Raw genomic sequence first — 23,717 nt, 5'->3', positions numbered from 1 at the left:
AACCTATTAAATGGGTACTTTGCGTTGGTCTTTCATCAGTCCCATGGGATGCCCATGCCTGCTACGGGACAGGGAAGTCTGGGTGAGGGAGATCCCCTGCCCTCCGTTAATGCTGACCTCGTGAAGGAACTTCTTGAGAAGCTGGATACCTTCAAGTCAGCCGGCCCTCACAATCTTCACCCCAGGGTACTCAAGGAGCTGGCGAGCATCATAGCCCAGCTTCTAGCATGGATCTTTGAAAACTCCTGGCACTCTGGTGTAGTGCCCGAAGACTGGAAGAAGGCCAATGTGGTGCCTATCTTCAAGAAAGGGAGGAAAGTGGATCTGGCAAACTATAGGCCCATCAGCCTGACTTCTATCCCGGGGAAGATCTTAGAAAAGTTTATTAAAGAGGCCATCCTTAATGGACTGGCCGACGCCAACATCTTAAGGGATAGCCAGCACGGGTTTGTTGTGGGTAGGTCTTACTTGACCAATCTCATTTCCTTCTACGACCAGGTGACCTATCACCTGGACAAGGGAGAAGAAATTGATGTCATATATCTTGACTTCAAAAAAGCCTTCGATCTGGTATCCCATGATCACCTCTTGGTGAAACTGGCCAATTGTCGCCTTGGGTCCACTACGATTCACTGGCTGGAAAATTGGCTCTGTGGTCAGACCCAGAGGGTAGTAATTGATGGAAGTCACTCATCATGGTGTCCTGTGACCAGTGGGGTCCCCCAAGGCTCTGTCCTTGGACCTGTATTGTTCAACTCTTCATTAATGATGTGGACACTGGAGTCAGAAGCGGACTGGCCAAGTTCGCTGATGACACCAAACTTTGGGGCAAAGCATCCACACCAGAAGACAGGCGGGTGATCCAGGCTGACCGGGACAGTCTCAGCAAGTGGGCGGATGAGAATCTGATGGTGTTTGATGCCGATAAATGCAAGGTTCTCCGCCTTGGGAAAAAAAACCTGCAGCATCCTTATAGGCTCGGCAGTGCTACGCTGGCTAGCACTATGGAAGAAAGAGACTTGGGGGGTCATCATTGACCACAAGATGAACATGAGCCTGCAATGCGATGCTGCGGCTAGTAAAGCGACCAAAACGCTGGCTTGCATCCATAGATGCTTCTCAAGCAAATCCCAGGACATCATTCTCCCCTTGTACTTGGCCTTGGTGAGGCCACAGCTGGAGTACTGTGTCCAGTTTTGGGCTCCACAATTCAAAAAGGATGTGGAGAAGCTTGAGAGAGTCCAGAGAAGAGCCATGCGCATGATCAGAGGTCAGGGAAGCAGACCCTACGATGACAGGCTGAGAGCCCTGGTGCTCTTTAGCCTGGAAAAGCGCAGGCTCAGGGGTGATCTGACGGCCACCTATAAGTTTATCAGGGGTGTCCACCAGTATCTGGGGGAATGTTTGTTCACCAGAGCGCCCCAAGGGATGATGACTAGGTCGAACGGTCATAAACTACTGCAAGACCATTTCAGGCTGGACATAAGGAAGAATTTCTTTACTGTCCAAGCCCCCAAGGTCTGGAACAGCCTGCCACCGGAGGTGGTTCAAGCGCCTACATTGAACTCCTTCAAGAGCAAACTGGATGCTCATCTTGCTGGGATCCTATGACCCCAGCTGACTTCCTGCCCTTTGGGCAGGGGGCTGGACTCAATGATCTTCCAAGGTCCATTCCAGCCCTAATGTCTATGAAATCTATGAAAAATTCTCTGATAAAAAAATTGCAATTTCTCTGAAAAAAAGCCCCCAAATCCATAATTAAAATTAAAAGCCCCCCACAGCACTGGTGGTGTCCCTCACTCCCCCACCACAGGCCCCCCCACCCCTGCTGGTGCCCCTTGCACCCTACCCACAGCCCCTGCCCCCCCAACTGTGCCAGAGGGGGCTCCCAGCTACCAGGGCTACAGGGTCAGGGACCCAGGTCCGCAACCCCCTTCCCCTGACAGAACCCAGTGGCTGTTGCAACAGAACGGAGCAGAGCACGGAGCTGGCTTCCCCCTCTGCTGCGGGCTCAGGCAGGTGGGGCCAGCTCCCTGCAGCTCCGTGTACTCCCAGGGAACAGGGGGGACCCTTCACTCCCCAGATCTATATGTGGGGCAGATGCATACTGTGGGCTCGGGCTCCCACCCTGGTGCTCTCCACTGGGGCCTCTGCAGCCCATGGGTGCAACCCAACACTGCAGGGCAGAGCTGGGGCATACAGGAAAGCTGCTTGCAGCTGTGAACTCCACACTGCCCTGGCAATGCATCTCCTGCATGCACTGCTGCAGTGAGGGCCAAAACCCTGCACCACCACCTGCACTGCCCCCTTGCATGCAGGGGATACATTGCCAGGGCAGCAAGCAGTTTTCCTGTATAGCCACGCTCTACCCTGCAGTGCTAGGTCGCACATGCCCGGCTGTAAAGGCCCTGTGAAGGCAGAAGCCTGAGCCCACAGTAGGCAGCCTGCCCTGCTCCTCCCCTGTGCATAGATCTGGTGGGGCACGGGTCTCCTGCCCACTGCCCCCAGTGTGTGCTGCAGCATGGAACCATGCCCCCCCACCCCCCCTTCCCCATTAGCTGTCTTGTTTCCTGCTGGAGCCCTGGGCCCCAAGGCCCACACACTGCCCGACTGGGCAGCAGCCCTAACCCTCCCTCCTTCCCTGTGAGGGCTTCAATCACCCCTCCCACCCCCCACTTAACTGCAGGAGCTGCTGTCCAGGCTGCCTGGGGCCATGCACATATACATGTACATGGCGCTCCCCTGAGTGACCGCCCTCCTCCTGCTCCCTCCCAGATCCTTGCAGGCTAGAACTCTGCCAGCCTGCAGAGGGCTCACTGCAAAACCCACAGGTTTCTCTCCTAAAATAAGAAATCCATATTTTACTCCGTTATTCCATGGGAAACAGAAAACCCAGATTCCCTGCTCATAAGGAACAAGTAGAAAACCATGCTGCTTGTGGATTTTCTATTACCTTCTGTTCATTGTTACAGTATTTCATAAAAGCTATTATTTTACCAGTAAGGTCTCAACTCCCCAGCACACAGCCACAGTGCTGTCAAAGGAGTCCCTCAATTTTTGAAAAGCCAACTGAAGTTTAACCTAAAAGGCACAATATGGCTCAAAGCTTCTCTGCTGTTGCAATGGCTGGTGTTACCCTCAGGAACTGTCCAACAGAACATCTCCTGAAGATGTTCACAGGGTGCAAAAAGTTTGGGAGACCCTAGTGATTATGGAATGTCACCAAAGAAACTGCATCTTTCCATCCCCTTCCTCACTGCAAAAACATGGGGCTCAGTCCTCAGCAGTCACATATGTGGACATAATCATAAACAACTCTGTACTGCCCTAGCTAATGCTAAACAAGATGGGGAGCCAAATTCCCCTGTCTTAGAGGTGGCTTGGGTGTGGTTACCATGTCAGTTTTTCTTACTGTAAAAAGGCCTTGTCAGCAAGCAGAGGATGGCAAGCAGCCCTGCTGTAATGATGTGCATTGGAGTCTGTTCTATCAGAGGCAAGCAATCAGGGTGACAGTCAATAATAAAGTATGAATTAAGGAGGCAATCAATAAAATCTTGACTTGGCACAGTGGCCCTCTCATGCACTGCAAGCCAGGGTTGTTTTCCACAAGCCATTCATCATGGTTAGTGTTAAAAATAGATATGGGTTTCAGGAACTAGATCTAATAGCATGAGGTCTAGGTCCTTATGGACTTCAAGTCAATTGAGCAGGTCAAATCATGCTGTTAAGAGTTCATGTCACTAATTATTGCAAGCAGGAGACTTTGAAGTGACAGAGGAAGAGCTACTTGGTTCTCTTTTCATGGTGTTTTAGCCCTAAAGACAGCAAGCTTTTTTAATATATGTTGCATAAGCTTTGCATAGTACACACTGAAGCATTTGTATTGTGGCACAAGGCCTTGGAAAGGCATGGTAAGAATGTGGCTGGCTGTTTGAAGTACATCTATTCGGCTGTCTTTTTTATGCTCTATAACAGCGGTTCCCAAACTCTGGCAGATTGTGCACCACCAATTTAAAACAATATAACCTTAAGTGCCACCAGCAAATTCTGTCATATAAAATAATTATAATAAATCTGTTAATGCATACCACTGACAGGCTGTCTACAAACCACCGGTGGCACCTGTATCTCAGATTGGGAACCGCTGCCCTATAAAGTATGTAGACAAAGTTCTTTAGCTAAAGCAGGTATCTTTTATTTGACCAACTCAAATAGTTGGAAAAATTCTACTTAGCAAGCTTTCAGGAACAAAACACCCTTCGTCAGACTGAGGAAGCATCTGCAGACTATGGGACCAAAAAGCTACATGAGCAACGATGCCCCATTCTAGGTTGATCCTTTCAAGCATGAGGGGACACTGGAAGATTGCTGGGCCAATGATAAATGAGTAAGTGCCAGTGGTGTTGAAACAACATATACCCACATTTTGGGAATGAAGAATACATGATGCGTAACAGGGAAGAGATTTATTGAAGCATTGTATGCATTAACATTCCCATACACAATGTGAACACGGAGAAACTGAGAATAAAGTAGAGACACCTAATGGTTGTGTACTGAATGACCAACTGGAAGGAAATCTGATGAGGAATCCATAAAACTTGGTAAATCTGGAGACATATTAAAGGTGTGGAAACTCAATACGCTCTAACTCTCTTAGCATTCAGATCTACTGCGTGTCGCTGCTATGTAGCAACATGAATCCACACTGTGGACGTTGCTGGAAATTGTCATGTGTAGAGATAATGATTGAAGCCAATATATTGTACTGGCATTGGCTGTTCCCAGCCTGCATTTCTGGAGCCTTGAGAAAGAATGCCCTCTTTCCTAGTAGCCCTTGAGTAAGAGGATGTCCCTGGTACTGTCTTCTTATCCTGGCCTGCATAGAATGCTATTAGCTGGGGCAACTGTAGATGTTGCAGACGGCTGGACTGGACAGTCCTCTAACTAGTGGATGTTCAATGGCAGGGAACATCAGAGGTAGAGAACTAGCCAATGTAACTTTCAGTAAGTAACTAACTGAAGCATCCTTAGTATTCTTCTGTTTCCTGGAGATGTGGTACTGGGATTCTGAAGTAATCGCAAAGGGAAATAATTGAGACAATCTAAGGAGTTCTTGGCTTGTTTTTCTCTGTCCATTTAAATTCCTCCTTAAGCAGTTTAGTGTCTTTTGGTGCAGCAGCAGCAACTTCTGCTTAAATATGGCCCAAAATAAAGATCCTCAATGTATACATGAAAGAGGTACGCTGTTGCTGGTGGTAATAGGACACTACAATATGTGCATCATTGCTCAATTGCTGGGAACTTCCCAGATAACAATATTTTTCTTTTGCACTGGCCAAGGGGTGTTTTATTGCTACAAGTGGAGAACTTGACAACCAGCTTGTGCCATAATTAAATAACAGAAGTGAAGTACTTGGTGAGAAGACAAGGCACAAGATTGGTGGTTGGCTTCTGTTCCCCTACTGGATGCTGTTTAGGACAAGTTTCCTGTTGGCTGAAATCTGCCTGGACAAAGGAGGTTAGGAATCCTAACTGCCTGGTTTGAATGTGTTATTCTAGGAGCTACTTGCTGGAATTCGGTGAGGCTCAACACAGTCATAAGCAGTGAGTCATCATAAAAGGCTGGAATCAGGATTTGGTTGGGTCAATGGTGGTTGGTATGGCAATGTTACCTGTAACAACTTACTTTGAAAGGATTCAGGTTCTGCAGGAGGAACTTGGAGATTCAGTGTTTGCACTCAAGTTGTCTGGTGGGACCGAAATGTATTTTCATCTAACAGAAAAATCCTGGTTACATAAAAGGGTTTTCCCCTTCCCTTGCATTTTCCATGCAAGCATCCTGTAAAGACTGATCACATCACATCTTAATCTCCTTTTACTAAAAATGTTGAAAGATGAGGCAGACCAATTGCCCTCCATTGCCTAAGGAAACTGAGTTTCTTAAACATAAGCTGACCACAAGGAAACCTGGGACACCCGGGACCTTCAGGACACTACCCTCCCCTTCCCTCCACCCAGGTGCCTGCCTGCCTGCAAGGTGCTCTGCACTGCTCCGGCTCCTGGCTAGACTGAGCTCTGTGCCCCTGCATTTCTGGAATACCCCTTATAATTCTCAATAACTGGCTGGGACCAGCCTCTGAAATCCAGGACTGTCCTGGCTAAACTGGGACAAGTGAACACCCTATTTAAGCAAAATTTTCTCTCAAGACCCCTCCCCAGGATGCTCATCAGTGCTGGTTCAGCCTCCAACCACTTGATAACAAGTTCTCCCAACTGTGTGCTGTGGCTCCCTCATGTTATGCTGAGACTGACCAACCTGCTGTTCACTAGATCTGCCATGCTCCATTTGTCCATTTCTGGCCTTTCCAAATGAGCCAATATGCTCAGAGAAAATGTTCACCATGCTCAATTAGTGCATGCTGCCATGCTACTTCTAACCTCAAAGAGCTGCTATCAAGGAAGAGCACAGCGCACTGACAGCCACTGTGTCCAAGACATTTCTCAAACTTGACAAATAAAAAGAATCCCATCACATGGAGCAGCACTGACCAGTAACCCACTTCAGCTTCAAACTGCTATGACTGCTATAAATATCTATTTAACCAAGGTGAGACGGTATCCTTTTCAGTCACTGAGACCATTCCCACAGAACGCATGCTTTCTCCAAAGCAGCTCTATGTGGACGTGCTAAAAGGCTTAGGATACCATCACCACCCCAAAGAAAGGTGTTCTTCTGCTGTCCATCACGTCTGTGGTTCAGCAACAACCTTCCACAGCTCCTGTGCAAAGCAAAAACAAATATTTCAAAACTTGCAGTCACCTGCTATGAGGGATTAGAAGAAAACACATTCAACCCTAACCTTAGTCAACACAAAGTGTGAACATCTTTACATTCTCCTGTTTACTACAGAACCAGAGCTGTACTTATACTGACTCCTGAAGCATGTGTAACTTGTCTGCAGTGTGTACTTAACGCGTTCATGCGATGCACTAGGTACACAGACTTTCTGGGCTCTGTGCCAGCCCCATAGCCTCCTTTAGAGTTTCACCTTGCACTCTATAGGGATGCAGCCACAAAAACAGGTTGGGCAACGTAACCTAACTCCCATTTAGGCATTTAGATGTGGGAACAGATATGCTGTTTACCGCTCATCCTTGTAAGAACTGACCCCTCATACATCCCCTTTAGTTCCTCTCCTTTAAGTAGTTACTGATACATGATCACCACGATCCACATGCTTGCTGATGCCCTCAAAGAACTCTAGCATGTCAATGAGTTGTAATTCCCCTTTACAAAAGTAGACTCTTTCCCAGTAATTCCTGTTCATCTATGCAATGAGCAATCTTATTTTTTATTAGAGTTTCCACCTATTTTCTAGGAACACCAGTTAAGCTCAGAGCTCTTTCTGTGACTTACCATTACAGTGCCTACCCTCCAGGTCTCCAGCACAGAGACAGCTTTTAGGTTACATACTAAGGTGGACAGATGTGTAATTCTGAGTTTGAGCTTTCAGGATTTGAGTAAACACCAAATCGCCAGTCCTAATAATTTGCCACTCTTTGGTTTATCAATTTCCTTTACTACTTCCTTATTTGCTGGCACCTCAGTTTGAGTCAGTCCCTTAGAAAGAGTGATTCTGGTACAGGAATCTCCCAAATGTCTTTTATGGTGAAAACTTTCCTGATGGAAACTAATGCAAAAAACCCCCAACCCATTTATTCATAGATTCATAGATGTTAGGGTCGGAAGGGACCTCAATAAATCATCGAGTCCGACCCCCTGCATAGGCAGGAAAGAGTGCTGGGTCTAGATGACCCCAGCTAGATGCATATTCAATCTCCTCTTGAAGACCCCCCAGGGTAGGGGAGAGCACCACCTCCCTTGGGAGCCCATTCCAGACCTTATTTAGTTTCTCTGCAATGGCTATATTCCATTTTGAATGCTCCTTTTATTCCCTCATTGTCCAGGGGCCTCACTGAATTCCTGTCTGGCTTTCTGCTTCTAGTGCAAAACCAAATTAAAAAAAAAATTACATCTCTAGCAAGTTGCTACTTGAATCTTTTTATTTTTGGCTTGCCTTACTGTAGTTCTGCATTTAGCTTACCACAGTTAACATTCTTTTACATTGTTCTCATTTGGATACAACTTTATTTCCTGAAGGACATCTTTTATATTTTACTGGACTCCTTTACTCTACCTATTAACTATGTTGGCATCATTTTTTCTCCATTTACATGTTTTTGCCCTGCAGCACACATTTACCCTGTGCTTCCAACATAGTATTTTTAAACAGCCCTCAGGCTGCCTGCAAGTTTTTAATCCTTTCAGTTTACTTCTAACTACTACTGTCATTTTTGTAGAGTTTGTGTTTTTCACATTAAGTGATTCCATGATAGATTTTTTTTGTTTTCCTTCCTACAAGGAGGCTGAGCATGCTTAGAAATCATAAGGACACAAGTGACCACTATGCTCACCACGAAGCTCCACCATAGTTATCCTTTGAACCAAATCCTATATGCTGTTTAGGACTAAACCTAGATAGCCCTTTATATCTTGTGGGTTCTGGGACTAATTGTTCCATAAAGTAGTTATTGACAGAGACTAGAAATTTAGTCTTTGCATCCTACCCTGAAGTGAGATTTACCTGTTTTATACAGAAATAATTGAAGTCACCCAGCATTATTGTGTTGTCCGCTTTTGCAGCCTAATTAGCATTTCTTGTTCATTGCCACCCTCCTGATCAGTTGGTTGATGGCCCAACCCAAAAAGCACATTCATTTTGCTTAGACACAACATTTTCACCCAAAGAGATTCTACAGTGCTTCTTCTATTACATAAACCTCTCACCCTGTTTGATTCAACGTTGTCCTTAAAGGAAAGTGCTACTCCCTCTGTCGCAGGGCACGTCAGTGCCTGGATCCTAAGGAGTGAAAACTGCCAGGGAGAGAGCCCTGGCCAAACATAATGGGCACAGCTGCAGGTTGCTGGGGCAACTAATGGGAGTCAGCTGGCCAGAAGGGGGCAGGGCCTGGCCCTTATAAAAGCCCAGGGCTGAGGCCAGGCTGGGAGTTCCCTGCCAACAGCCAGAGAGGCAGGAACTCCTGGGGGAGAGATGCGAGAAGCAACTGCAGGTACTGCTTGAGAGTCAGCTCCAAGATGCTGGAGCAGTGTGGTTGTAGCCAGGCGGCTTATAGTTATGTTTCAGCCTAGGGGCTTGTGCTTTGTTTTGTTCATTGAACCGGTGGCTTGGGTGAGGCTATTAGGGGTTGGAGGAGGCCTCACGATAAAGTGAGGACCCTGGCGCCAGTGAGGGCGCAACCTACTCATAGGGACCCGCAGCAGTGTGCGGGGACCCCGGCGCCCAGGAGGGCGCAGCATACGGGGTGTATAGACCCCAGCCCTAGGGAAGGGCATTTCTGAAGCCCCAGCGTGGGTGGGGCGAGCTCCCAGGAAGGGGGCCAATTTGTAAGCCCAAGCGGGGCACAGCCAGACGCCAGTGAGGACGCAGTTTATAGGGGCGTAGACCCTGGCCCCAGAGAGGGGCAATTGGGCCCAAGTGTGGGCATAGGGAGCCCCAGAAAGGGGGCAGCATAGCGAGTCCCCGAAAGGGAGCAGAAGAGAGATGACAGCAATTACATCTGCGAGGCTTGGGCTGCGGTATTAGGGGAGGTTGGAGCCGCAGAGCGCCCCCCGGCATTGGGGCATTATAATGGCAGCCTCCCGCTAATTAATTAATTAACATCAAGACGTGGCAGGCGAAGGCGGGCGGTTGCCGCAGGAACAGGTGAGCAGGCCGCAACTTGGCTCGGAAGCGATGCCTGTTACACCCTTACTGGTACAATCTATTCTATAATTCCTATATAGTTTGTGCCTCAGTATTCCAGCATCCCATCACTCGATTCTACCAGGATTCAGAGATATCTATTATGTTAGTATCATCACTGGATATTAGACATGCCAGTGAACATCCAGTTGAAGAATGGCTATGGGATTTTTCCCTCATCTCCAGCTTGCTCCTGTCCTGTTTTGCAACTATCATCCTCCTTGGCACCACTGGGACCGATTTCAGGGAGGTTGGAATAACCTACTTTGTCTCAGAAAGTCTCAACTATATACCTCTTTACTTTCCCCAGGTGCTCCTTTTCAGTGACTCTGGTCTGCAGGAACTGCACTTAGGGCATTTATACACCATGATTTGTTATACATTTGCTTACTTCAACATTCCAGAAACCCAGTGCATCAGAGCAGACTCGATTAATCGAGCCTGCCCTGCATGCTAGCTGATGTGCCCGGCACTGTGTCGCACGGATTTGTATAAATGGCAAAATGCATTTAGTTGTTTATACAAATGTATGTGCTGCAGCGCCGGACACTCTTGTGTCTGGTGCTATGGCGCAACCATGTGTACAAATGCTTTTAATCTCCAAGTTCTGCACGTATGCCACCACTCCCCTGGGAAGGAAATTATGCATATGGTAATCTGTGCAATAAAGTGGGTAGCTCTGACTCAAAATGCTTAATTTCTACTTGCATTCTATTTTTCTTTCATCCCTGTGCTCTGATTCTGGGATAATGTTCTTGGTGGTTTCCTGTATTATTTTATATTTCTCTTTTAATTAATTTAGGCTTTATAAACTTAGTGGCCCTTACAACTATACTCCCATTGCAGCCACACCCTCTTCACTGGGTCAGCTCACTGTACTATGTACCATGTGCTACATACTGAGGTTCTGAGCTCAGGCAGGACACTCCTGCAGTAGCTTTTGTACTGAAAATACCCTGCAGATCCTAGTTACCACAACGACAGGCTTCAGACACCCCATGGAGCTTCATGTCCCCATGTGAAGTATTTTGGTGCTTCTGTCACAGGTCTACAGTGAAATGAACTGTGACATTTCCCATAGAATGCCAGGTAGCACCAAAACCAAACATGGTCAGAAGCCCAGAACCCCTAACATGGATCTCAGTGAGCAGGTAAACAGTCCTCTCTGGACACAACTGAAGCTAGCAATTCTTCTCCAACAGCGGCTTAATGCTTCCTTAAGTGGTGTTCAGAGGCAAACTCCTCTGGACAGCACGCCGAGTAAGAGACCCTTCTTTCACATGGCAACAAGAAATGGCTTTGTTATCTACTTACTGGCACATGCCTTGGGAAAAAAAAAAATCCCTGGAGCTCATAGTCCTATCCCTCTAGATATTACAGTCTCCGTTACGACTACTAAAGAATACCTGGATCTACAGGTGCACTGATAAAGATTTTGGGGCCGATACTGATAGCCGATTATTAACAAGCCATATCAGCCAATACTGATCCAATTCCCAACATATAGCCTAGCAGTTTGGAGAACAGCGTCTGGCTGGTAAGTCTGTTAAAGGGAAGGGGCAAGGGGTGGGAAGTGGTGGTGGGGGGGGCAGATTGAGGCCCTGCAGTGAGGGAGGGAGCAGGGCACATTTTGGTACTGCCCAGCTGGGGCAGGATGGGGCATGGGATGGAGCCGTGCAGGTCATCCAGGGGGCATGGGGGAACAGATCCCGCCACTACATGCACCCTGGGGAGTCATGGGGGCATGTGCCCCCCCGGCGCGGATCTCTGTGCAGGGTGAGGGTGGGCGGCCACCCCTGGCCCCAGCCTGTAGCGGCACTGGGCTCTTCCTGGTGGGGTGGGGTGGGGAGCTGAGTCGGGGCTGCGCTCTGGGCAGGCAGCAGCAGCGCTGGGAGCGGGGCTTAAAGGGTGGGCTACAGCCACCCCAAAATTTGCCATAGCTCCCCCTCCCAGCACCACCGCCTGGTCCCAGCACAGCCCTGGCCCAGCCCCTCCACCAGGAAGAACCCAGCTCCAGCCCGCAGCAGCAACCTGCCCTTGCACACAGATCCAGGGACACATGCCTCCCATGGCTCCCCAGGTGATGCACATTGCAGCAGGAGCCGCCCCTCCTTCCCCACGCCCCCCAGAGGAGCTACTTGAGGCTCCGTCCTGTGTACTGTTCTATCTGGACAGTGCCTGCCCCTGCCCCTGGTCCAGCTCCGGCCCAACTCCCTCCCTCAATGCAGAGGCCTCGAACTGCCCTGCTCCCCCTCCTTTCCTCCCAACAGGCTTGCCAGCCAGCTGGTGCTCTGCAAGCTGCTAGGCTGGCTCCATGCATGCACACAGAGTTTATCTATGACATTATTGGCCACATCAGCCAAAAAAAGCCGATTGCCAATAATACTTTCCTTTTATTCCAATAATAATTTCCTTTTATTAGTGCTGACATGATATGAACCAATGTATCAGAGAACCTCTACCTGGATCTTCCCATTACATCAAGCAGCATAGTGATATGAGAACACTCACCACCCTCCCTTACCTGTGCCATGACACTCTCTTTGCCAGGCAAATGAAATAAGCTGTACTGATAAGCATTTATGACTGTAACAGGGACAGAAGAATCAAATGTTTTCCTTTTACTTCCTCTCCTTAAAAAACTAGGCTGGAGCCCTTCCAAAAGTACACAAGATGACAGACAACCAGGTTCTTCCATTACGTATAGCCACTACAACAACTTCAGAAGTGCAAAGCTTGACACGTTATTTTTAAGCAGAAACATGCCACTTACCAATTGCTCAATTCGTTCATAAACAAGGGACTGGCAGAAAGTGAGTCTGACAGGCTCAACAGTGTATTTCATTTCACCATCTCTAAGGCTGGCCAGGTTGGACAGAGCATCTTGAAAATGATTGTAAGCTTCACACGCAATGTCCATGCTTCTGAGGGTGAAGTTCAGCCTGACAAGACAAAAATCTGTTGAGAGAAGCATCTCTGAGACCTGCCTGAACTACACATCTGACTGAGCTGCCTTGTATTTGCAATTGTGGCAAGAGACCCATGCACTCAACAACTCAACTCATGCCTCCATCTGATAGGCTGCTCCCTACATACTAAAAATGTCCCACAGCTTAGTGCTGGACTAGTTGGAAGTCTCATGGAATCATAGTCACTCCTCCTTTAGGGCTATTTCTCCATGTCCAGGTTCCTAGTCAGTAGCCAAAGGAAATACCATTGGGACCTGTCCACAAGGTCCCAACTTATCATTCATCAAACATGTGACCCAGACTACCACCATCAACACTTTGGCTTGGTGGGCAAACACACTCAACGCTGCTCAAAGCTCTTTCAGTAACTCAGCATAAAAGTGCACCTTGTGGCAACCCCTAAAAAGTTACCTAATAGTGATACTCTTTCTGATGTCATTTAACAACTAAATCTGTGACTCTGTATATGAATACGGCAAAGAACTTCTTGACATAATTTCCCCAAAACCATTTACTCCACATATGCTTGCTTATCTCTTCCTGCCTACTCTTCCCAAAAGATGGCATAGCATGACACATTGTAGAGACAATCCAAAAGCCTTGAGTGGCCACTGTTATTTTGGAGGACTCTTTGCCTTACAAATCTGGGTGGCTGACAGTGATCGGTTGATTTGCCTCTGCAGTCACGTTGTAGCCCTAGAAGGGTCAATGCTTGCATAATCCTGTGATCATTCCAAAGCACAAATGAAGCTGCTGATTTGAAATAAAAAACAGCAGCTGGTATTTGTAGCGTATCTTCCCTGCAGTGTTCTCTTACCTTTTTTCTATTGCCAGGTAAATGGTACACACACGGTTTAGGGAGCTGGTGAGTCTGCGCAGCGTTCCAAAGAAGGCGTCTGTCAAGTCATCATCGTAAAACACTGCATGACCAAGATATATCATTCATTAAGCACACGGATGGGACCTTTATGTTTTGGTTAAACACTTCCAATGTATGCAGAGTGGCTTTTGTGGATGTGTAGATATCTCCCACTGAACCTTTGATGGGAGATATCTACACAGCACCCATAAGAATCAGACATAGACAGCCGCAGCTACTTTGTCACAAAAGTTTTGATGAGGTACCATGATTTGTTATGCTCTGCTAACTTGCAGCTCTTCCACACGGGCTCTCACCCAGCCATTTAGCATTATGCTCCACAGGTCTGCTGAGGGGGTAAAAGCTCCAAACTGAGGGGCCTTGCTTCCTACCTAGACTTGCAGGCACCCCCAAGAAGTCACTACACCAACAACAGAGCCTTAGCTGGGCCCTCTTCATCTCCCCAGAGACTCACAAACAACATCCAAGTCCCATTAAAATAAAAAACACAACAGATGCCCATCTTCCTTGTGGGAAGTCCTGCTTACAAGTATGGCAAAAGCTACCTTCTCCTAACTTGGGGAAAAGTTTGCTTTCCTCCCACTTGTTGGCACATTGCCTCAAACATGGCACCAGCTAATTTTTTTCTGATTTCAGAGCCTGTGTCTTTCAATTTTTTCCTTGGGCAATCAGGTCAGTCTGCAGATTTTCTTCCTATGCAGAAGTGATAGGGAACAGAATACTAAGAGAAAACAGCTGGCAAAGCATACCAGAGCTCCAACCAAGAGGGAGCCTATGGCAGGCTCAGTATCCAGAAACACTTCACTTACAAATCATTAGACTGCACCTGCACGATGACCTTCTTAATGTTTAGGCCAACCTTTCCTAAAGGATTCATAGTAGCACATGGGGCTCCAACAAATTATACTGGCCAAAGGATGTCCCTGATAGATTTTTAGAAGTTCACAGGATCCACATTATAAGAAAACAATCAAACTGCAATCCTCCCACGCACCAGTCACAAGGGGCTTGGTTAGTGTCACTCACCATCAGCAGCTAAGATCACGGAGGCATGGTTATACATGTCAGCTACCTCTGCTTCAGACCAACTGTAGGGTGCCTCAGGATCTATCAAAAAAGCAAGAAGTGTTCTTTCCACAGAGGCATGGTTTTTCAGTGGCCAGGAGCAAACATGGTATCTTGGAGGCTCTCCTCAGATCTTTGCTAGCACCCTATCATACATCCTGAATACAATCTGGACTAAGCCAGTCAAGGCCTGGAAAGGATCCCCACTTCCCCAGGCAAGCTGCTCCCTCCACATTACTACTCTATCTCTTGACTCAAAAAAGAACAGTGACAATTTGGGAGAAGCCATCACTGTTGACTCACACCACATTAAAAGAAGCATCAAGATGGCAGCCAAAGAAGGTAGGGCTGTCTCTCATATATGGTTAGACAGAACCAATCCTGATCTACCATCTAGGGGAAGAATGGCAAGGCATCCTTTTACCAATGCTATGATGGCCCTGGCAGTACCACACTGCTCAGGAATCAACCACATTTATTTCAAGTTGTGCCCAAAGGGAAAACATGCCACTGAAGTGCTGTATACCCTTGCCAGATACTTAAACCATGGCACATGTTTGCACCACAAAAACTATAAATGACAAAAACCCAACCAGGCTGCTACCAAACTGCTCTGCCTGCTCTCTTGCCACCCATTCCCCTTCCCAAAGATTTGGGGGAAGGAACAGGCTTTGCAGCCCCATAGGCCACCAGACAAGACCCTGCATGTAAACAAATGTTAAGGCTTAATGTAGTCTCCCAAGCACATGAGCAGAGCTTAAGTGCCATATGCATTAAAACAAGATAAGACTTTGCCATTACACTCCGGGAAACAGTTACTACTGTTAGCCCTATTCCATTGTTAACCAGAGCTGAATGTCATTGCTGACAGTGCAATATACTACCTCTGTAATGACATCTGGCTACTGTTAAGCCTCCATTTCTGCCCCTACCCCCAAGCTCTATGGGAAACCAAACTGAATCAGCCTGCCTCACCTACTCACCAGTACAAAGGCCATCTTTCAGCCAGTCCAGCTCTTTTACTTTAACTTCACTTCCTGTCCAAAAAAATAAAGGGAGGGAGAAGGGAGCAGACCAAATCAGTTAGATTCACTCTTTGAGGAGCAGACTAGCCAAGATCAAGGTCACAAAGCCTACAGAGAAATTACTGGTACTCTAAGAGAAAAGTAGTAAAATATTTGGCTCACAATGGCAACAATTCTGAGTGCAGATATGTTGCTGCCATCTGACTGCCAATGAGATCTCCCCTTCTGACTCATCAGCACTCAATCCCACTATGAAATCACTGCATGGTATAACCCTTTAGTTAGTTATGCTTTTTCTGCCATTGCTTATTTCTTTCATGACTTTAGTCTGAAGCCACTTACAATGCCCACTTATGCTACCAATTTATCTGCACTTGCTCTGCTCCAATGAGCTTGCTACAGCAACCGCAGCAGGCCCTACTGCCTGCTTAAAAAGAAAATTGGTTCTATGCTCTCCACAAAGGAGGACTCCCCTGATCTGACCCTTCTTTTATGTATAAGGCAGATTTTTAGCAGGGCTATGGTTTTGATGACAGACAAATGATCCATTATGTACACTGATGCATGTTAATGTAGAACGCAAAAAACAAATCTCAAAGCTATCATATGGTTGAACATCACTTACCTGCTGGCTCCCAGAGATGTCTGTTTAATCTTACGTTTTGCTCGCAGGTGGCAAGAAGATCTTCACCCACATCTGGAAACATGAGAAATGTGTTACACACTTAACAACATCTTGCTTGGGCTCAATCTAGACCTCTTCTTTCAAGAAAAAAAAGAGACCACTGGTGGTTCTCAGCCCCTCTGTGGAGGTCACCAGCACAAGACTGGATATCAACAACTTATTTTATGCCCTGCCTGGTTATGACTGCAGATGGGCCACCAATTGCTTTCCCAAGAATTGCTGGTAACTGCTAGCTACAAAAGAACTCCAGTCCAACACTATTAACATCATATGCAAACAACTATTTTCACTGGCCTTTCCTTCCACGGAGGGACCATCAGAGAGGGCCCATTTCCATGCAGATAAGCAGCCCCCATGTATCTACATCACTTTTTGGCAGACTATAGACAAGACATTTTATTTTCTTTCTATTTTATTTATCCTTTTAGAAAAACAACCTGCAGTAAAAGCCTACTGATTGCCCATGTTACTCCAAGAGGATTATCTTTGCAACATGATGAATATCTCACTGGAATATAACTAACGTGCAGGGATGCCCCAAAAATGGATAATCTGATGAGATACCAATCTACAAACTTCCTTACAGAAGGGAGATCTGAGGGAGATCTAATTCCCACTGGGAGCAGCAATTGCAGCCAGATTCTGAAACAACCCTTTTAATTTTATGGAGGTTCTGTGGAAGAAACTGAGTGTGCCCAACACCGTTTCAATTCCACATCCAGGTCAAATGCAAGACCTTGAAAGAGTATGCTGCCAAACACATTTTCTAATGCAGCATTCTCCTTCCCATTCCCACCTTTGTATCCATCTAGTGATAAACTCTCTATGCAAACTATCTACTATTGACACAGTGGGGTAGATATGCCTGGCTGAGGAAAGAACAAGAAACAAGGAATGAAAGGAGAAATGGCAGCAGAAATGCTTCAAGCACCTTTAATTCAGACCCCTTTCTAAAAAAAGGCTGATGTTAACATGCACCTGTGCAATACACTCTTCCAGCAATTGTTGCTGCAATAATGCTGGTGAGGCCAGTGCCTCCTCCAAGCTCCAGAAGTGTGCAACATCTGAACGTGTCCTGGTCAAATAAGATGTAATCAGCAAGAAGAAAGGCTCCACGCCATACCTTGAGCGGAAAGTAGAAAACAAGTAAATTTACACCCCTGATCAAAAACCCCTTAGGCACCAGATACTTCATATGAGATACAAACCTGTTTACCAACATCTTCCAGAGGAGTTGCCATCGTGTGTTCTAGTTAAAGGAAAGCAAAACAAAAAGGAGTACTTTTTAACAAATGCTCTGGACAAGCCTCACTTTTGTTGCTGGCTCAACATCAACCTTAATGACACTTATGTTGCTGGCTCATCCCTAATGACACTTCACTTGAAGAAGAGTTGGCTCTCACTTCACTGCCTGGAACTGTGTCCCTTTCAATGCCCCAAAAAGATAATTAAATCACCCATGTTGAGAGACTTATGAAAAAACACCAAAGAAAATCCTCACAATGACTGAAGCTTGTAGCAAGGACACCCACCTCTTCCTGTAAGCAGAGAATCATCGGGCAAGTACAGGTTTACTTGTGTGTGATTATTGATGATGTTTCACGATGCAGGGAATGCAGGTATTTCACAACAGACAGAGATGCAAAAGGTGCTCACACTGTGCTTGCCCTTATGGCACTATACTGGTCCGTCCATACATCCATCGAGTGGTTTAAGTGAGGTGCTGCATATACATCAACTACTGGCCTGCAGTAACCCATAAGAACTTGGCTAGACTGCAAGTAGCCAAGCTCTAGAGTGTGAACCCCACCAACTATCTTTTCCCCAGGAAGACTTAGTCTGTGACGAAAGCTCAAAGAGGCCACCTGCTTTTGGGACTGAAGCTGCATAGCTATCATGCCAAAGCGTAGCACCAAGGACCCACTGCCTTGGAATTCCAGTGACTACCACTGAAAAATCTGGGGAAGAGTTTGTGCCTGACTGATCAGTAGTCTCCCAGTGGCCACAGATGGAGGCACACCTAGTCTGAGGACCACCATCACGCTCGGGTACAAGACATTTAAAACCTTCAGATGACTTGGAGTATACTGACAAGAACTGGGCTAATTTGGTTTAGGTGGGGTTCTGGCAGCTCTGAGTCTTGGGGTCAAAAAAGAAATGTCTTAAGTGTGCTTATAGATTCAAAGGACTGGTTCTCTCGCACAGTGACACAAAACTGGATGTTTGTGGGACCAATAACCCCTTCTTGATGCACAAGAGCAGCCCAAATACTGTTCTGGAACATCAACAAATTTCCTGTTGCAGCAACCTTGTCCATGTTTTGCTTGACATACATGGTTGTCAGTGCCTCCTGCCCTTGTCTAAAAGCCTGCACTTCGGCTTACCTATTTTAATGATGTCGTTTCTACATTCTTGCTCTTCCTGTTCATAAAGGTCTTCTCCTCCTTTCATCAGTACCATTGGACAAACCTTTTCCCTTGACAAATCCTCTGCTTCTGAGGTGGAGGTGCACTGAGGTCTTCTGACAACTTCCAAATCACCATCAGCATCTAGCAAAGAGTCTATTCCTTTAGAAGGCATTTCATTTTTGTTATGTCCAATAATGAGTGAAATGCCGTCACCTCTGCTGCGACCTCTGCCATTTTCGCTTGTAAACGCATTCTTGTATTTCATCTCAAATCCCACATCAGTTTGCTTCCTAAGGAGCTTAAACTGTGATAAAAACACTAATGAGAGAGAGAGAAAGAAAGCCAAAAAACAGGGTCAGCTGAAGGCACAGTCAACAAGTGACTTTCTCCTTTTAACCTCCACCCCTCCGATCCTGCTTCAGGCCTAAAAGACCAAAATAAATATCACCACCATGTTGGTTAAACTGTCCATTCAGTTACATGACAGTGAGGTCAAGAGACTGAATATCAGTACTCATTTTATGGCTGTCAATCTCCAGCATTTCAGAGAAACATCATACTCTCAGCAGCTTCTACATTACTGATACTGTGCTACTCATCACATTGTGACAGGAATGTTCAACCCCTGGCCCACAGGTTATTTCCAGCCCCCAGGGCTCCCCAGGAGTCCAGAAACTTGGCAGCAGGAGAGAAATGGCAACACTGTCGCACCCAAGTGTTGCTACTAAATTTCTGGACCTGTAGGGAGACCTGCAAATCAGCAAATGCAGCCCTCTATGCTAGATTGTGTCAGCATGCGGACAGATTAAGGCGTACAGGGTTGGGCCAGTGTGTTAGACTGCACTCACAGGCTGACACTACATGGAATCTGGCTTGCAGACTGATCCAGTACCATCATTCTGGGCCAGAAGGTTGCACACCACCAGAACATAAGCGTTCAGAATGGACTAAAGTAATTTTTTTTTTTTTTTTAAAGGCATTTCTCAGCCCAAATTGTTCCCATCGAGATCTGAGTACAAAGACAGGACCAAGTGACAATTCTTAGAATGTGGCTAAGCATTTCAAGTTACTGGTATTTCACATTTATTTAATTATGCTCCAATCAAGCTGACCTATGTCATTCATTACCTTTACAAACCTCATAGCCCACCTTTTCTCCCACATGCCTATGCTGCCATCCACTGGCTTTTACATAGTTTCAGAAATGTCAGTCATATTCATGTTAGCACATTAGACTTTTTGCCCAACCAAATAGGTGTTTTTCTGGAAGGCCAGCCAGTATGTTAATAATATTCTCTTCCAATTATGGATCAACCCTGCATACAAGTCAACTGTGATTCTTACAGTTCTTTTAGAAAAGGAAAAGACATCAAATTATAATTGGAACAAGTTGGTATGTCCTTCCCCTGGCTCAGGTGGAAATTGTTACTGTGGAGTATTGGAGTGATTTTCACAAACTGGTCATGGCCCTCTCTTGGCTCACTAAAACCCAATTCCAATTTATGTGAGACCTGTTGAGACCCTTGTCTTCTCACCTCCAATCTGTAAGTGCAAAGGGTGCCCCACACCCACACTCAACTTCCGTTTCACTTGCTCAGGCTGAAAAAAAAGGGCAGATTTGACTTGAGCCAATGTCAGCCTATTTATATCCAATTTTCTCAGACGTCGACTGCATGTTCCTGATCCATACCATTTTACCCAAGGCAAACTTGGCTCATCTCCATTCTACCCATCAAGCAAGAAATAATCATACTGCTAACTGCAGGCATGGTTTAAATGGCCATGAGACTTTACCTCTGCATTGTGCATTTTGATAGATTCACATCACTAGTTTCAATTAGGTTAAAGCTTTGGAAGCCACCTGTCTGCAGATTGCACCTTACCTGGCTGTCCAACCCCATTCAACCGCACCATGAGATGCCGCTCTTTTGGGGTGTGCAAGTGAATGTCAGAGAGTACTGTGTCACTTCTGAATATAATATCATCCATAGTCTCTTCCTCTGCCACTTCGGTCCTGGTGCACTGGCAATAGGGACATCTATGAGGACAAGGAGAGCCCCTCATGATTTAGCACCACTGAGATGTTAGGTTACACATTTAGCTCAAAGGAACAGCCAAAGCTGTGAGAATCCAGAGAGGATTCTAAACCCCTGCAGTCTTACTCTGTCTCCATTGATATACAATAAAATAAAACAAATTGGGCCATTCACTCTATAAAATCCACATATTTAACATGTAAAGGCTTTGGTTACAGATTATTAGTATTAGACCACGCCATGCTGCTCCTTGGAAGAGTGCCACAAATCATGTCAGGTGTGTTGTACAGCAAAATTGTTCCCAGCTCTTCCTTTGGCCTATCGGTAGAGCTCTCACATAGTTGACTCACACTTGTGCCAAATTAAGAGGAAAGTTACTAGTTCACCAGTTCTCATACAAAACCACGCCAACAACAAAAGCTCAACAAGGTTTTACTTCAGTGCATACATACATAACTGAGCCATGGCTTTCAAAAAGTGACAGTTGGCTTATGATATCCAACTCAAAACTTTTAAAGGGAATTTCTTCAAAAGGTAGATGCTTGGCACTCTAAAAATCTAGCTGATTGCTACTTACTGCATTTCACTCAGAGCAGCCAAAATTGGATATTTCAGCCACAGTATCAGTGTTCCTTTCTAGCAACAGTAGGCCGCAGTAAGCACTGTCCATGCTAGTATTTTCCCATCAGGCACAGAGCATAAGCATTTACAAATCAAATAATCTACCCCATCGGGCTAGATTCTTTTAGGACTCCGCAAATGAAAAAGTTGAAAACAACTTTTTTCATTTGCAGACCCTAAAATATTTCCAATGGAAGTGCAAACCCTTTCAGAAATTTTGAATGGAGCTGTGGATCCCTTGATTTGTAAGTGTGGGTATTCACGTACTTTTGATTCTCTTTCACAGACCCCTTAAACATAGTCTGAAGGCCCCCAGAGCACAGATTGAAAGCCATTGATCTATCCTACAACATTGGAGAGCAAACAACAGTTTGTTAAAAGTTAGTTACATTTTTCCTCGACATGCCTCATACTTGTTAATGCTTCGGTCGAGGGCTATGCCATATTCTTGTCGACACTGGCATGATGAATCAAAGGCTTGCAGGTCAAGTGGTCCTGCAGAATCAAGATAAACCAGAAGCTGATTTTCCTATGCTCAATTAGAAACTCTGGACACCTCCCTTAGCAGGTGTTCTCCAGACCTTCCATTCTCAGAGGAGGTAGGAGCTGGAGTGCTGATCCCAGCACAAACTGAGCTATGCAAACATGGGGAAAGTCCAGGGCTAAGGGTATCATTGACTTATATCGTCTCCAGGCTTTACACTCAATGAAGCAGCAATAACATTCTGCTTCTTTATATTAGATTGTGAGCCTCTTTCCCCAAAATAACTTTGCCTCTAATCGTCCTCCGCTTCAGTACTAACAAGTTCGAGATAGACTGAATAAATCAAAGAAGGTATCAAAGGATGACAAAAAAGCAGAATGACGTCATCCTGCTCTTCTTTGGAATAAGTTTCTGCCAAGACATGAGCACCTGGCTGGCAATCAGCAATGTTTTTTGATTCCCCAGATCACCACCACCACCACCACCGTGCCCAGAACCTCCTGCATGGCCCACCCACCTCCTTCACGGGGCTCTTGTCAGCCAGAGTAGCTCTGCACAGTCTGAAATAATGAGGTCAGATTGGCCCTTTGCTTGCAACTGGACAGAGCATTTCCTGCCCAGATACCAGCACACATTGTCATGGAGCTGAGAAAGCCCAAGAGCAATTTTCCTGCAGAAGAAACACAGAGGGCAACTGGAGGTGCTGGCACAGTCCTGCACTGTGAGCGCCCCAGCGCCTTCCAGCTCAGCCTCCATCCAAGATCTGGGCTTTTTCCAGGCAGGAAAACCAGTGCAGAGGAGCCCAGAAACCAGCCCAATCCCTTCTTTGATCTAGTCAGTCCATCGTCTTCCAACTGCCGCCTTGTTAGTGCGGAAGCAGAGGATGACGGGGCCAAAGTTATTTTGGGGGAAGGGGTTAACGGCCTCTTTAAAAAAAAAAAAAGAAATAAAGATGCGAAGAGGAAGAGGGGGCGCCCCGTTCCCGGCTCCTCCGGCCCCCAAACCGGCCCGAGCGGCAGGCACAAGCGCCGGCCCCGCGCCTCTGCCGGGGCGGGGCGGGGCGGAGACGCTGGCGGCCGGGCCCCCCTCCCCGCCTCTCACCTCGCGCAGCAGCTGTCTCCGCCGCAGTGCTCCATTTCCGGCGCTTCCGCCTGACGTCATCCCCACGCGCCCTGCTGGGCGAACCCCGGCCCCCTCCGAGGGGGCGGGGCCTCCTGGGGCGGGGCGCTCGGAGCAGGGCTGGTCGCTGCCTTCGGCTGCTCCAGCGCCACCGTGTGGGGACGTGGGAGGACCTCGGTCCGTGCGGGCGGTCTTGGTGCAGCCATGCCTACCCCTTGCAAGTTGTAAGGGGATCGATCTGGGTAGGAGAGAAAATAGGTGCAAATCTCACTTTGACTGTATGCAGTGAAGCCCTCTCCCCGTCTGTTATACTTTTGGCCACTTGTATTATTATATTGTCCCTTCACATTTGGGTCTCCTTCTCAGTGTGTCAACCAGATGGAAGCTGATAGTGCTTTAATTGGTCCTTTTGTTACGTGAAAGCTGTTGGGAAGACTACCTGTCATTTCAGTCTTATTGCGCCTGTGCTTGTGGAAGGCCGTCTGCCAAATGAGTGTTCGTGCCTGTTTTTCCATCCGGCATGATCATTGGACGTGGGTGGCTGAATACAGAGCAGAGGACTGCAGGGATAGGCTGCCACAGGTGCATGAGGCAAGCA

The 23,717-nt window shown here is 46.7% G+C and overlaps 1 protein-coding gene across 4 annotated transcripts; it reads right to left on the bottom strand.

Annotated features, from left to right (window-relative positions):
• Positions 1-4,451: 4,451 nt before the first annotated feature.
• On the bottom strand, positions 4,452-23,166 carry METTL22 (methyltransferase 22, Kin17 lysine). 4 transcript variants are annotated; one of them, XM_059716932.1, is made up of 12 exons: positions 22,518-23,020; positions 21,906-22,011; positions 20,743-20,897; positions 18,836-19,177; positions 17,660-17,700; positions 17,430-17,574; positions 16,392-16,463; positions 15,725-15,778; positions 14,703-14,783; positions 13,614-13,716; positions 12,601-12,769; positions 4,452-6,782 (listed from the first exon to the last, which is right to left on the bottom strand). In XM_059716932.1, the coding sequence occupies exons 3-12, from the start codon at positions 20,846-20,848 to the stop codon at positions 6,747-6,749; spliced, it is 1,149 nt and encodes a 382-aa protein (XP_059572915.1). In that variant the 5' UTR covers positions 20,849-20,897; positions 21,906-22,011; positions 22,518-23,020; the 3' UTR covers positions 4,452-6,746. The 4 variants fall into 4 exon arrangements, with proteins under 4 accessions (XP_059572915.1, XP_019350343.1, XP_019350344.1 ...); XM_019494798.2 differs by lacking the exons at positions 21,906-22,011; positions 22,518-23,020 and adding an exon at positions 23,102-23,166; XM_019494799.2 differs by lacking the exon at positions 22,518-23,020 and having other exon boundaries at positions 21,906-22,484.
• Between the last annotated feature and the right edge of the window lie 551 nt (positions 23,167-23,717).

Source organism: Alligator mississippiensis, chromosome 13 (genome assembly GCF_030867095.1).
Source record: "Alligator mississippiensis isolate rAllMis1 chromosome 13, rAllMis1, whole genome shotgun sequence".
NCBI classification, from domain to species: domain Eukaryota; kingdom Metazoa; phylum Chordata; order Crocodylia; family Alligatoridae; genus Alligator; species Alligator mississippiensis.
The sequence above is the reverse complement of the archived record's forward strand: the minus strand, read 5'-3'. Positions and strand labels throughout refer to the sequence as shown.

What these genes read in the sequence shown, in the direction of transcription:
- METTL22 (XM_019494798.2), bottom strand. Translation starts at nt 23,136, where the DNA reads ATGGAGCACTGCGGCGGAGACAGCTGCTGCGCGAG. An exon ending in TGGAAGAGTGTATTGCACAG is followed by an intron (nt 16,464 to 17,429) that starts GTGCATGTTAAC and finishes TCATGTTTCCAG; the next exon opens with ATGTGGGTGAAGATCTTCTT. An exon ending in CGTGATCTTAGCTGCTGATG is followed by an intron (nt 13,717 to 14,702) that starts GTGAGTGACACT and finishes TTGGTCATGCAG; the next exon opens with TGTTTTACGATGATGACTTG.